At 34.9% G+C, this 14910-nt stretch overlaps 1 protein-coding gene across 1 annotated transcript; it reads right to left on the bottom strand.

The window, feature by feature from the left end:
* Positions 1–5991: 5991 nt before the first annotated feature.
* LOC130046823 (uncharacterized) lies at positions 5992–14474 on the bottom strand. The gene is made up of 6 exons (XM_056140006.1): positions 14359–14474; positions 12587–12636; positions 12184–12435; positions 7219–7342; positions 7083–7114; positions 5992–6977 (listed from the first exon to the last, which is right to left on the bottom strand). Exons 1-6 carry the CDS (start codon positions 14436–14438, stop codon positions 6331–6333), a joined length of 1185 nt encoding a protein of 394 aa, XP_055995981.1. The 5' UTR covers positions 14439–14474; the 3' UTR covers positions 5992–6330.
* Between the last annotated feature and the right edge of the window lie 436 nt (positions 14475–14910).

Below are 14910 nucleotides of genomic sequence, written 5' to 3'. Positions count from 1 at the left end.
AATCTCAGCTTTTCTGGCTTAATGCTTCTTGAGAAGAAGATTTTTAAAGTTTTTCCCTATATATTTGTGTGCAAAACTTTGATCCCCCCTTGGGGCCCCATCCTATCCCCGGGGGCCATGATTTGAACAAACTTGAATCAGCACTATGTCAGAAAGTTTTCATGTAAAAATCAGCTTTTCTGGCTCAAAGGTTCTTGAGAAAAAGATTTTTCCTATATATTTGTATGTAAAACTTTGATCCCCCTTGTGGCCCCGGGCATCCAACCCCCGGAGCCCATGATTTGAACAAACTTGAATTTGCATTATGTCAGGGAGCTTTCATGTAAATCTCAGCTTTTCTGGCTTAGTGGTTCTTGAGAGGAAGATTTTTAAAGATTTTTCCTATATATTTGTATGTAAACCTTTGATCCCCTATTGTGGCCCCCATCCAACCCCAGGGGCCCATGATTTGAACAAACTTGAATCTGCATTATGTCAGGAAGCTTTCATGTAAATCTCAGCTTTTCTGGATTAGTGGTTCTTGAGAAGAAGATTTTTAAAGTTTTCCCCTATATATTTGTATGTAAAACTTTGATCCCCCCTTGTGTCCCCATCCTACCACCGGGGGCCATGATTTGAACAAACTTGAATCTGCAATATGTCAGGAAGCTTTCAGGTAAATTTCAGCTCTTCTGGCCCAGTGGTTCTTGAGAAGAAGATTTTTAAATGACCCCACCCTATTTTTGCATTTTTGTGATTATCTCCCCTTTGAAAGGGACATGGCCCTTCATTTGAACAAACTTGAAAGCCCTTCACTTAAGGATGCTTTTGGCCATGTTTGGTTGAAATTGGCCCAGTGGTTCTGGAGAAGAAGTCGAAAATGTGAAAAGTTTAACGGACAGACAGACGACGGACAAAAAGCGATCAGAAAAGCTCACTTGAACCTTCGGTTCAGGTGAGCTAAAAATGGAAAACGCAAATATTCCTAATTAGTGATCAGTCATCCCAAAAATATTTTGTTAAACGCCACTTTGATTTCATACACAGGTACTCTGAAGTTGAAATAAAAAATATGCTGGAGTTCCTCATTGACAAAATCTTCGTGGTCTTTGGTGATCAGGTCTTCCAACAGTCTGTTGGAAATCCCCTGGGCACGAACTGTGCTCCTTTGTTTTTTTAATGTTTTATTTTGTATTTTCAACACATTTATACATACAAAGTGTAATCTACACTCGCTCATTCACATTTGCAATTACTCCGTGCACCTTCTAAATCAACAATAACAATGAATTGTATATATAATGTATACATGTATAATATATACATACACACACATAAATATAAATACACACATAAAAATACATATATACACATGCAAATTCAAAGATAAAGGTAATTATTTTATTTTTCATATAAATGTATAGTGATTTTCAACAAACTATTTGTCCATTATATTATCATACAATGCCCATTTACCAAGCATTTTGGATTTGCTATGAAATACATTTTGACAATATTTTTCTAAATTTTATAGTATTTAAACAAATCAATTGCATCTGAAAATTTGGGTTTTGAGCCCTGTGATCTGGAGTAATAAATGTGCTTTTTTGCTAACAAAAGAAGAAAATTTTCCAAACAGCTTCCATCAATATTGCCTAGTAACACACTTCTTTTTGTGATTTTATAATCTTTTTCAAGTGCATTGTACCATTCCACAAAATCTCTACAGAAGGCAGATACATACGCACAGTCATAAAAAGTATTAGTGACTGTTTCTCTTTCGCTTTTGCAAAATGAACACAAGTCATTGTCTACAAGTGTAAGTTTGTGAAGGAAAGAGTTTGTAACTATATAACATATAATACGGTATTGAAAATCAATTAATTTTGTTTCTTTTGTGCATAATGATGCGTTCATATAGTAAAATTCCTAACATTTTCCTGAAATAGTTTCACTGAGATAAGTTTCCCACTTCGCTCTTTTGAGTTGTCGGGCTATGAACTCCTTTTCCTTCGAAACTTGATATAACAATTTAACATTAGAACTAGTCTGGTCCCAGCCCCGATTAATAACGAATGATCAATGAGTGGCGGGGGCGGGGACCAGACTAATTAGCGTATGCAATAATGTAATGAGAAAGTCAGTATTTTGTCAAATCAAAAGGCTTATTATGAAAAAAGAAAGTAGAAATTACAAAGAAAATGGGAAGTCATCGTCAGATTTCACTGTTATATATAATATATATATATATTAGAATTATTATAAAAACAATATTAAGCAAGTGGCTGTGGATACCACTTCGTTTTACCAGCTTTGTCATTTTTCCGGCCACCCATCCCTCGATTGTGACAGTATGTTGTTTCACAAATAAAAGAAATAGAATGAATATACTGAGAAAGACTTGAATGATTCAACCCTTTTCAAATTGTATTACCTTATCCTGGCTGCCACTTTAAGAAACTAATTCACGAGCCTATCCAATGACAACTTCGCTAGCCAAGGATGACGCTCCACGGTGTTTCTCTTTTCTCTTGATGAAAGAGAAACACCGTGGAGCGTCACCCTTGGCTAGCGAAGATGATCCAATAAATAAGAGACATCCCCACCCCACCCCACCCCATCCCCACCACGAAAACAGCATTGGAAAACATATATGATTTTTCAACAATTTCTCTCAGTCTTTTTAAATCGAACTTGCTTTTAATCGAACTAAGTATTTTTAATATAATTGAATTTGAATTTAGTTCTATATCTGGTATATTATACATTTATGTATCACACATCAAATTTAAAGGCGAACAAGTCCGGTATGAATGAAAGCTTTGCCTCATTTTGGGATCGATAGTTCCTGCATGTACCGGTATCCTGCAGATTAGTGTTGAACCCGAAGAGGTACAGCGGGGAAAAAGAAGACTGAAACAGAACCAATGAAAATTAAGGTGAAGTTTAAGGAGGTATTCTCCATAGTCATAATAGCTGACTTTCTTTTAAAACATGGATGGAAATATAAATATCAGCAAGTAGCTCAGTAGGTTAGCAAAAAGAGAAGAAGAAAAAAGCACGTCGGCTGCTGAACTGTAGATCGTGTGTTCGAGTCCAGCAGGGGTTTTAAAATTTTTCCAGATTGCTTTCAACTAAAACTGCATTTTTGGACTAAATAAAGTAATTTTGAAAGTTTTCAATTTCAAAATACTGTTGTATATTCTCCACTTTTCATCCATATCAAATTTCGCTGGTGTAGCACATATCCTTAAGGAATTAAAAATTTATTTCATAATATATAGCAAAAAGGCCGTGCAAGGCAACGAATTAATAACCCTTGAATTGTGAAGATGCTAAAAGGCTAACAGAGAATTTATGTTTGAATTGAATTGAAAGGTCATCTAATTATTACTGAAGTAATTAAATGATAAGATATTAGTATTTAGTTAGAAAAAACTGCCAGAAGTGGCCTATGGAGTGCTGTGGTCACTACATGCAAGAGTGAATACATGTGCGTTAAAATCGTTTTGCCACGAGATGGGGGGGGGGGGGATTATAATTTCCATTCGCCGAAATTTCAAAATTGTCTTAAAATTCTTTATAAACCCTTATACAGACGTTTTAATTAGGTAATCAATTTATGGTGCATAATTTTAAGATAAAATTGTTTACCGCTAGTAAACAAATTCCTAAAATTTTGATTTTGATCAATAGAAAGCACATTTTTCCAAGTTTTGTGTTATATTAAGTACATTAATCATTCAAATTCTAAAAATTCCGTTCTATAGTGTTTTCCGTTCCACGTTTATAGCAACACCCTAAGAAGAGTACCAACTTTGCCCTTGGGCATGTCTAATAAAGACACCCCCCCCCATTAAATATCATGCACAACATGCAAAATTCTTCGTCTGCTCCGCCATGCTTGTTATAGCGAGATCTCGTAGGTTAAAAAAAAAACAGCATGAAAATGTAGTTACTCGAGCCATTCCGATAAAGAAAGGAAAATCATTTGAAAAATTTACACCCTGCTCTTAGTTGTTTTTTTAAACTTGATATAACATTTTAAACCTTTCCAATACCGATGAAATCGCTTTCTCCTCAATACTCGTGCACTGATGGAAACACTATTTTATATGCGCATGCCGTATATGCAAATAAATTGACAACCGGAAGTTCAACTTCCTTCAAACATGGCTCATAATATGAACCAAGAAATTGAAATATATCGAAATTGTTTTAAAATGTTTAGAATGATTGAGAAAAAAATTACTTGAGTGAATCACCCTCGCATCTGCACCATTACGGAGATCCTAAGGAGTTGTAGTCCCCCTTCAAAGTCAGACAGGGCTACATTATTGCATCTAGTATCGACGTAGGGCCTCTCCGTGCGATTTTCTTAAGAAATAAATTTCATTTTACTGCGATACTTCATGAATTTAAGGGCAAAAAGCATGCTGGCGTGAAGTCTTGCTGTTCATACCCTCATGTATTTTCAAAAATGAATTTATTCTTTTATATCTATATTTTACTTTCATTTCTGTCGGAATATTCCCAGCCGTTAAGATAGTCGTACTACGAGGGCGAGTCAACAAGTAACCACCCTAACTTATTTTCGGTTGAAACTCACATCTTCTTTTTCGATGCAATTGTCCTCTAGTGTGATGCACTTAGACCAACGGTGTTCAGATGCCATAGCCCCAGAACTGAAAAGTCAGGGTCCTTTCCATTGACCCACTCTTCAAGTGCCATCACTACTTCTTCGTCAGACCGGAAATGACGTCCACGGATATCCTTTTTCAAGTTTGGGAGTAGGAAGAAGTCGCTAGGAGCTAGGTCAGGTGAATAGGCAGGCTGTGGTATTAATTCATACTCGTTTCGCTTTACAGCATCCATTGCAACTTTGCAAGTGTGGACTCTCGCGTTTTCCTGTTGCAGCAAAACACCTTTAGAGAGTTTACCTCGGCGTTTTTCACGGATGGCGGTTCTCCGCTGGTCTAGCAAGTTTGCATAGTACACTCATGTTATTGTACTTCTCTTGGGTAAAAAGTCGAACATAATAATGCCCTTTGCGTCCCAAAATACTGTGGCTATCAACTTGCCAACATATGGTTGCGTCTTGAACTTTTTTGGCCTTGGGGATCCAGGCCCTACCCACTGACGACTCTAAGCTTTATTCTCTGTCTCATAGAAATGAACCCAAGTCTCATCTACAGTCACCAGACGTAAAAGAAAATCATCTTTTGACCTAAAACGCTTCAACAAGGCGCTGCATATAGATGCTCTGGTTGCCATTTGCCCATCGTTAAGGGATTTGGGGACCCAACGGGTTGTTAGCTTGCGCATACCTAAATGATCATGTACGAGATTGTTGAAACGCTACCATGTCAAATGCCTAATGCCTGCGCTATTTCTTCCACATGAATTCACCTATCAGAGTATACAGGATCCGGAACTGTTTTTTTTTTGTTTTTTTTTTTACACATGTCCTCGTCGATAGCATTCAGTGGGCGTCCAGACCTGGCTTCATCTTCTAAAGACGTTCTACCGCGTTTGAATTCCCCTACCCAGAATTTAACCTGAGCACAAGATGGCGCAGAAGTCCCATAAACATCGGGTAAATCGCTGACGTGTATTTTTTTGCCTGTTTTACCTTTTAAATACAAGTACCAAATTATAGCACGGTACTCAACTTTAGATGAAAAGCATGCCTTTGCATCACTAGCCATGTTTGGCATTCAATATCTTAATATAAGAATGACTCGATACACGTGCAATTTTGTACCCTGGTATAAAACATGTATTGAAACAAAGAAAATCGGGACCGTTTCGGTCAATCGGAAATGGGATAGGTTGGTTACTTATTGACTCGCCCTCGTATATTTATCAAGATTCATACGTACATTCGTAAGAAAATGACCATCATTTCAATACACAATTTCCGAGTTGTCCAATAGTTCTTTCCCTTTGCGGAACTCTTACGCACAGTGAGACGCAAAACATACTTTCGCACACACGCGATGGGTACAAATGCTTATCGCTGCCTTCATATATTGCCTAAAGGATGAATATCAGACATCGTGCAACCACGCAAACTGCTTGGGCATACAATCTTAGTAAATTTATGATTATTTGATAATAAAAGAACACTGGAAATGTAAATATTTGTTTTTGTGTGTTTTTCTTTATTATTATCATTGTGCTGTACGAATTTTCATCTTTTTAAAGAAATATATATACATGTATACATTTGTACTACCGACCGACAGCCATATTCAATATTTTCTATTCGTGGTATTCTTTTTTCTTGGTCTGACTTGTCCATGTTGATTTTTATTTCGCTTTTTTCCAACCCCCGAGAAGGGAAGTCTTTTAGGGTTTTGAAAATGACTGGTGATTCTCAGCTTCGACTTTCGATATTATATAATAATTATCTGCAACCATGCCAGGCGCGTCTTCCTCGAGGGAACCACGAAAGGAGTGATTTTCAGTATTTGATTTTACAGCAAAGGACTTTATTTCTTCACCGACAATTTCACTTTTTAAGCACTCAGAATGTTTCGTTTCCTCATTTTCTCCACTAATGTCAATCCCCGAGGTGTTCCGATTTCTCTTCAGCGATGGTATATCCACACATTGAAGGTAATTATCTGTATATCCACTAACCGTCGTTTTCACTAAAGAGTTCGACTCGAGACCCAAGTCATAAGGAACAAATGGACTGGGCTCTTCGTATACAATGTGAACTTGTGTAACTGACACAGAATCAGGGGGTTTTGGTACATGATCACATTCAGGATCCAGGACCTTGTTGTCAAGTTTTAGTTTGAGAGAAAGAGTATTATAAATTGCATCATCTGCGTGACCATAGAGCGGGTCTAGGGCAGCTGACGGGAGGCAGGGAAGTGGGAGTTCCTGGATGTGTACAGAATTCACTTGACTGTATATGCACTCATCATCCCCCAAACCTGCATTCTGAGATATATTGCCGTCTGTCCAATTCCCAGATCTGTCACTCTCTAAAATACATTTCATTTTGGAAATCTATACGTCATCTATTAATCTCTAGATCTAGACTACATGGACCAAACTTAGGATCAAAATTATGTATGCAAATCACTTACTTTTTCTGTGTCGCACTAATCCTGCTTTTCGGCTGTAAAGAATCCATTGAATACTGTAAACATTTTAAGAAGTAACTGAATATTGGACGTACAAATGCTTTATTATATAGGTACTATTTGAAATGTAATTGTTTACCTTTTTGAATAGCATAAATACGCTATTACTGAAAGTATACAGATGACTATGAGGCAGCTTCCGGTGATGATGACCGCGCGGCTACTCACAGCATCAGCATCGTCACTTCTTCGCGTTCCTGTTCCTTCAAAAAAGAAAGGGGTCTCCTAAACTTATGCCCAAGAGGGCCCTAATTTTTAATAAATAAATCATATCACAAGTGTGGTTTGGAGCGGTCCTAATCTTGGTTTGGAGATTAGTCTGATGGCGTATATACATGTATATATAGTTTTAGTTTCGGGTGATGTCACCGACCCTAACGTAATACCCATAATCATTGTTTCCGGTTTACAATTTTGAGGAAAAAGTAACAGTAACATAATCCTTTAGGAGCGCCAAATTAACATCAACTCAAATATATTGAAAATATCTTTAATTATTTGAAGATGTCATTAATTCATTTGATGCGCGCAATAATCTAAATAAAGATCCAAATAATTAATGATATCTTCAGTTTTGAATTATTGCGCGCATTAATTAAATTGCTGATAAGATTAATTATTCTGTTAAATTGATGAGCGCTATATTTGAATTATTGCCCTCTTCAAATAAATCGATGATATCAAAAATTGAATTGATGCGCTCTAGAGTTCAAGAGAGCAAGAAATCAATTATTGCTGACAAAAATTGAATTAATGTGAGCAATTATTGATTTATTGCTCTATTTAATTGAATGGTGGCGCATATAAATTCAATTAATGTGAGTAATAATTGAATTATTGCTGTCTTCCAATGAATTGATACCATTAATTCAATTGCTGCTCGCAATAATTCTTTTAAGAAGAGCAACTATATAATTAGATCTTCAATTCGATTGCATTGATGAGAGACATAATTGAATTTAATAATGTAGTGGCGGATTTAGAGGGGCGCAGCCGGCGCGCGCGCCCCTAAAATTTTCAAATTTAAGGTAAATCGCGGTATCTTGTTTCGGAAAATGTACTAAACGATAAAAGAAGCAATAATTTCTTCCACTCCCGGAGAAATAAATGACAAAATCCTTTGATTTCTTGAATTACTTTATTGGGAGAACTTATTTTTTTCCAAAAAACCCTTAAAATTTTGGTAATTTTTATTAATTTCATCTTATTAAAATGATAGAAAATAGTACAAATGACTTAATAGGAGAAATATTTCAAGCCCCATAAAATCTGTAAAATCCAGGAGCTTCCGGGGGCTTCGCCACCTGGACCCCCACCAGGGCTTCGCCTTGCACCCACTGCCTCATAAAGTGACGCCCCCCCCGTAACCAGAATTCCTGGATCCGCCCCTGTAATGTGTGCATCAAATGAATTATTGCTAGCTAACCAATTGAATGAATGCTCGCATCAAATCAATTATTGCTCTCATCAATTGAATTGATGGGAGCATTAAATTCAGTTATTGAATTGATGCGGGCATCAATTCAATTGATGAGAGCAAACTTGATTTGATACACACACCAATTCAATTATAGTGTGAATTTATATCTTAAAATAATTATGTATATCTTTTAATTATTTCAGTTTACGTTAATTTGGCGCTCTATAAAGCTTGCATTTGTTGAAAAGTGACAGAAAAACATGTTGGAACCACTATTATGATAGAACGCGGAACTCTGAATTTCGTATTTTTTTTTATAGTTCCGGTGGAAACGTTGAAATAACCGGAACCAAAACGATCAATTCTAATTAATGTATCACGGTACAGCTTTGGACGTGATGCAGTAATAATTTATGATTTTGGTTCTGGGTAATTCAAGTTCCAACTGGAAACAACATTTCTAAGACACGAGATAAAAACAAGGGATAGTACCACGATACAATTGAGCCAAAATGAAATACCAAATCGTATATATGTAGTTTAGTACCAATCTCAAATCGACACAATAGATGATGAATCTACTTGGTAAAAAAAACCTTGCACACAAGAAACAACAGCTGTATAAAAAATAGATGAAGGAGAAACGTTTCGATCTATATACGGTGCATGGGCACAATATAGCATCATACACCGTACGTGTCTCGACAAAATAAGGCAATGTCCCTTATGACGAATGAATATTTTAAAACAAATGCAGTCTTTTTGTTTAGAAATATAATATTCATGTTACCAATATAAAATCGTAACACTTTTATATCCAAAAGTTTTTATTCAAGGTCAAGAGGGAGATTATGTACAGATTTAAAATGACCCAGCAACACGAAATCTTTAAAAAAAAAAAATGAATGCAGAATCTCCCCCTAATTGCGTAAGGATTTGGCCTGAACTTAAACATTTACAGTAAACAAGACTATTGAGAAACTTTGGAAACTAATCACGCAAAGACCTAGTCTGAACTTAACCTCATGAAGTGCTCCTTCAATTCAATTTTGATTCTATGCAATTTTGTTTTTATTTGCACTAATTTTGAGACTAAACCAGTTTTACGTACTACAGTTTAGAGATGCTTGGCGCCCAGGGTTGTAACAGTAGGGGATCTTTATCGTGTTAACGCCTATCGCGACACGACTAATCTTCTTTCTTAAAATAAAGGTTTTCGTCCAAAGGCCATTGATTCTCACATTCAAATGTCTATTTACTGCCTATTTTCATTTCCTAAAGTTGATACGGACAATGTACAAGCGAGGTTCGGACCTACGACTCTAGATCTGCATGCATATATATATATATATATATATATATCCAAATTGTGTTTTTAAAAAAAATCACAGTGTCCGGTATAAAATATTAAAAGAAATAGAATAAACAGTACACAAAGTTAAAAATTTAACGCAAGCGCTTTCATTTTATAATCCTCAGGCGTTACATTTTAAAATAGTTTTGAAATGGTTTGACGTCATAAAGGCGTCCTAACATTTCACGTACATAACGACGTCATAAACGAATGAAGGGAAAAGGATTTTACGTTAAGCATATTATGACGTCATAGATAATAACAGTAAACATATTTTACAGTAAGCTATTGAGAGCCGGTTTTAAAGTCTTAATAAAGTGTCTTTCTTTTTCTCGTCGGGAAATAGTATTTTCTGTATACAGTTTATAAAACGGAAATACATTGAATTGTCCGTGGCCACACACATCTATATGTTCACTAACTTTAATTTTTCTGTATTCGGGTGCTGAAATGTGTTGTTTATGAACTCGTATACGAGTTCGCAGAGTAGTTCCAGTTTCACCGATATAATGTTTTCCACAGCCAGCACATGTTATAACATAAATTAAATTTTTGGTGGAGCACGTCATATCTGAATTTACCGTAAATTCCTTGTTGTTAAATTCGAACGAACTTCCTTCCCTTAAGTATGGGCACGTTCCGCATCGCCGATCGTCACATTTGGTAACGGTGAAAAATTTTTTGTTGGACTTTTCCTGAAAATTAGATTTACATAACAGTCTCCTAAGATTTTTCGGTTGTCTCTTGCTGTTGATAAAAGTATATTTCTTCATAATTTTCCCCATTTTTTCATCTGTTTTTAGTAGGTCGTTGAGTTGCCGAACGATAGGTGTAACATTAGAGTTCCTTACAAACAAATTTGTTAGGACGCCTTTATGACGTCAAACCATTTCAAAACTATTTTAAAATGTAACGCCTGAGGATTATAAAATGAAAGCGCTTGCGTTAAATTTTTAACTTTGTGTACTGTTTATTCTATTTCTTTTAATATATATATATATATATATATATATATATATATATATTTAGATATAGATAGATAGATAGATAATAATTTCTTTTGGCAATGATCGGTAAAAGTATAGGTAAAAAATAAAAAAGATACACGAAGACGTTTAGTAAAGCTTTTTAGCGCTTTCATTTCAAATATTCAGAAGCTTCTGAAGATTTGAAATGAAAGCGCTAAAGCTTTACTAAACGTTTTCGTGTATCTTTTTTTATTTTTTACACACACACACACACACACACACACACACACACACACACACACACACACACACACACACACACACACACACACACACACATATATATATATATATATATATATATATATACATATTACATGTATATACATTTAACTATCGCGACCGTCACCGGTGTATTCAATATTAGTTGCTTTATTTACAATATTTGAATTTAATTGTGCAATCTGTATAATGTTAAAAATCTGTCCACATTTGAATAATTAAGTAAAATATCAACTATAAGTATTAGTGGTATGTGTTACTTAATCCATTTTGAATTCACGCTGAACTAGATCCGAGTTAACGAGGAATAATGCATCGTTATAATGACTAACGTCCTTTTGAAAAATATAAATATTAGTAATACATGCATATTCCTTTTAAATCGAATTGCATAGCTGGGTAAGTGAACGTGCCCACTACTGATCTGTAGTTCGTGCGTTCGAGTTTATGTGTCGTTGTTTTTTTAAATTTCCATATCACTTTTTATTTTTTAACCAAATTAAATAAATTCAAAACTTTTCAATTTCAAAATATTATTGTACAAATTCTCCACTTGCCATCTATACCAGATTTCTCTAGTGTGTTACACGTATTCCTTCTTAAAGGAAAGTCCGTCATACACCAAGTGGAACAACTTACATCTCTTAAGAATGGTTATACAGAGTGTATCAAATCAATTATTGCTCATATTAATTGAATTGATGTGCGCTTTGCTTCAATCATTGTTCGCAGTAATTGAATTGCTACGCGCATCAATTCAATTGATGAAAGCAATAATTGATTTGATGATGGAATGATCATGATCCATGTCTCCAAGTGCCTGTGGGTAATGTACAGTGTACCCATTTTATTTATTCTCTCTCTCTCTCTCTCTCTCTCTTTCTCTCTCTCTCTCTCTCTCTCTCTGTGTGTGTCTGTGTGTAGAAACAAGATAGGAGGCAAGTGAATTGTTACTGAGCTAGCACGAAAAGTTATGTATTCCTGAGAAACGTGGTGCATGTAAATAGCATTTAAACTCACCTTCAGGAGAGTTTGATGTTTGGAAATATTTAGACTTTGGTGCAGTTGTACTGAGAGAATCCTTTGATGTTACTTGTACGTATTTGTACGTAGTTATCCCCGCGATGACGTCCGTTGTGTTCTCCATACAGCCGTACCGTCTATCACAAACTTCTCCCTCTGTACAGTTACACACATAATAACATTTCTTTCCGTGACGGTCCGGTGGACATGGCTCTGAACAATTTTTACCAAATTTACCGACTTCGCACGCTGAAAAGGTTGAAATGAAAACATCAAAACGAGGCAGGAATAAAAGTGGTACTACATGACGTTTTATTGCATAGAAATCAGTATCTCATATACAGTCTGTACATTATTTGTGTTAAGAATTCAAACATTCTACTAAGTAGTAATGACGTACGTTCACAACTCTTTTTTTCTGTAGCTTTGCAATTGTCATTACAGCCTGGCCTAAAATATAATTCATCATTACATGTACATAGATGCAAGCGTTAAGAAAGTAAATTGTATATAGCTAATCTCATGTTTTCAAAGTATACAAAATTACATGCATTTTGTCTTCCTATATAGCTATGAACTATGGAGCGCCAAATTAACATAAACTCAAATAATTGAAGATATCTTCAATTATTTGAAGATATCAATTCATTTGATGCACGCAACAATTTAATTAAAGATCTCTTCAAATAATTATTTTGAATTATTGCGCGGATTAATTGAATTGATGAGAGCATTAATTCTTCAGCTGATTTGATGCGTACTTTAATTGAATTAATGATCTCTTCAAATGAATAAATGATATCAACAATTGAATTGATGCACGCTACAATTCAATTGAAGAGAGCAATAATTGATATAATGCGCGCATTAAATCAATTGATGAGAGCAATAATTGAATTGATGCGCTCATTGATTCATTTGATGAGAGCAATAATTGATTTAATGCGCGCATTAATTCAATTATTGCTCTCTTCAATTGAATTAATGATATCTTTAATTCATTTGAAGAGAGCAATAATTCTTTTAGAGAGAGCAACTATATAATTAAAGATATCTTCAATTCAACATATCCACAATTGAATTAATGATATCTTTAATTGAATTGTTGTTCTCTTTAAAAGAATTGATGCGCGCATTAATTCCTTATACAGAAGCATTGTAAATGATTAAAACATATCTTCAATTGAATTAAAGAGATCATCAAATTATTTATACCGAGCTCTAAATTAATTATTGCGAGCAATATTTCTTCTAAATTTCTTCTAAATTGATGCTACCATCAAATGAATTGAAGACAGCAATAATTGAATTAATGCGCGCATCAAATCTATTATTGCTTTCATTAATTGAATTAATGCGCGCATCAATTGAATTGAAGAGAGCAATAATTGAATTCATGCGCGCATTAAATCAATTATTGCTCTCATTAATTCAATTGATGCGCGCATTAACTCAATTGATGAGAGCAATAATTGAATTGAAGCGCGCATTAATTCATTTGATGAGAGCAATAATTGATTTAATGCGCGCATTAATTCAATTAAAGAGAGCAATAATTGAATTGATGATATCTTCAAATAATTGAAGATATCTTCAATTATTTGAGTTTATGTTAATTTGGCGCTCCATAATGAACAGATTAACAGTTACCGAAAAGCCAGTAATATAACTCTTTTTTTCCCCTCTTTTCTTACGATGTGTCCACAATGAACTATATATATATATATATATATATATATATATATATATATATATATATAAGTGTGGTACTTTGCGTTAACATATCCTTTGATATACATGTATGGACGTATCCAATGAAACGATACTCAGTACTGTTACAATTCTTTTGTCCAAGTAAATACTCCTAGAATAAGAATCTTTCAACCGCTTAGAAAACTGTACCCGATAAGAGCCCCACAGCCCCCATAAAAATACATAAGGTAATTCCCACCAGGGAAATACATCAAAAGAGTCTCTCAGGGTCTAAATCTAAATACAACAGATTAATTTTAAGTTGTCTGTCCGTCTCTATAGACGAGTACATTAGATAAGAATTTATCAAGGATGCTACACATAAGACTACGGGGCACCTTTCTAACACAAAAGTGTTATTGTTACCTGCAAGACATCGACAAATTGACTACTGCCAAAGTACAAAAAGAGAAATCTTACCAATTCTGATCAGGACAATTTTCCGTACTTTCAGTACATATTGTAAAGAAACTGATTAGTATCAAATAAGTGGTAATCATCGTTCAATCGGGTCATCAAGAATTGTGATGCTTGCCGCATTTGATATCACGTTTATCAATTTTCAATTACATTATGAAATACTTCCTCTATGCGTGATGTACATCAATCTTGTTTAACATGTATACGAATCGAAGGCTATTTTTGTCCCTGTTGAGGGGGATTGGATAACCTACATGTGCTTTTCTTTGTATCATCGTCTCATATTAGATTTTCAGGATGAAAGGTTTCCGCATTTTATTCTTCACATTGAAACGAGGAAATATATAATTATTGGCCATAAAACGTGTCCATCTCCAAGGACTGGGGTATTTCTACAATAAATGATATTTATATGGTAGGCGTTTAAACCCGTGGTTTCAATACACAGGTTAATAGAGGTGCAAAGAAAACCTTTATTGTTTAAAAAGGATATCTTACAAGCCGACACATATTTGCACCCAAAAATGATGAACTCTGTCATTTGAAGGACTT

The sequence above is a fragment of the Ostrea edulis genome, chromosome 1, assembly GCF_947568905.1.
Source record: "Ostrea edulis chromosome 1, xbOstEdul1.1, whole genome shotgun sequence".
NCBI classification, from domain to species: Eukaryota; Metazoa; Mollusca; class Bivalvia; order Ostreida; family Ostreidae; genus Ostrea; species Ostrea edulis.
This window is presented reverse-complemented; position numbering and strand designations above follow the sequence as displayed.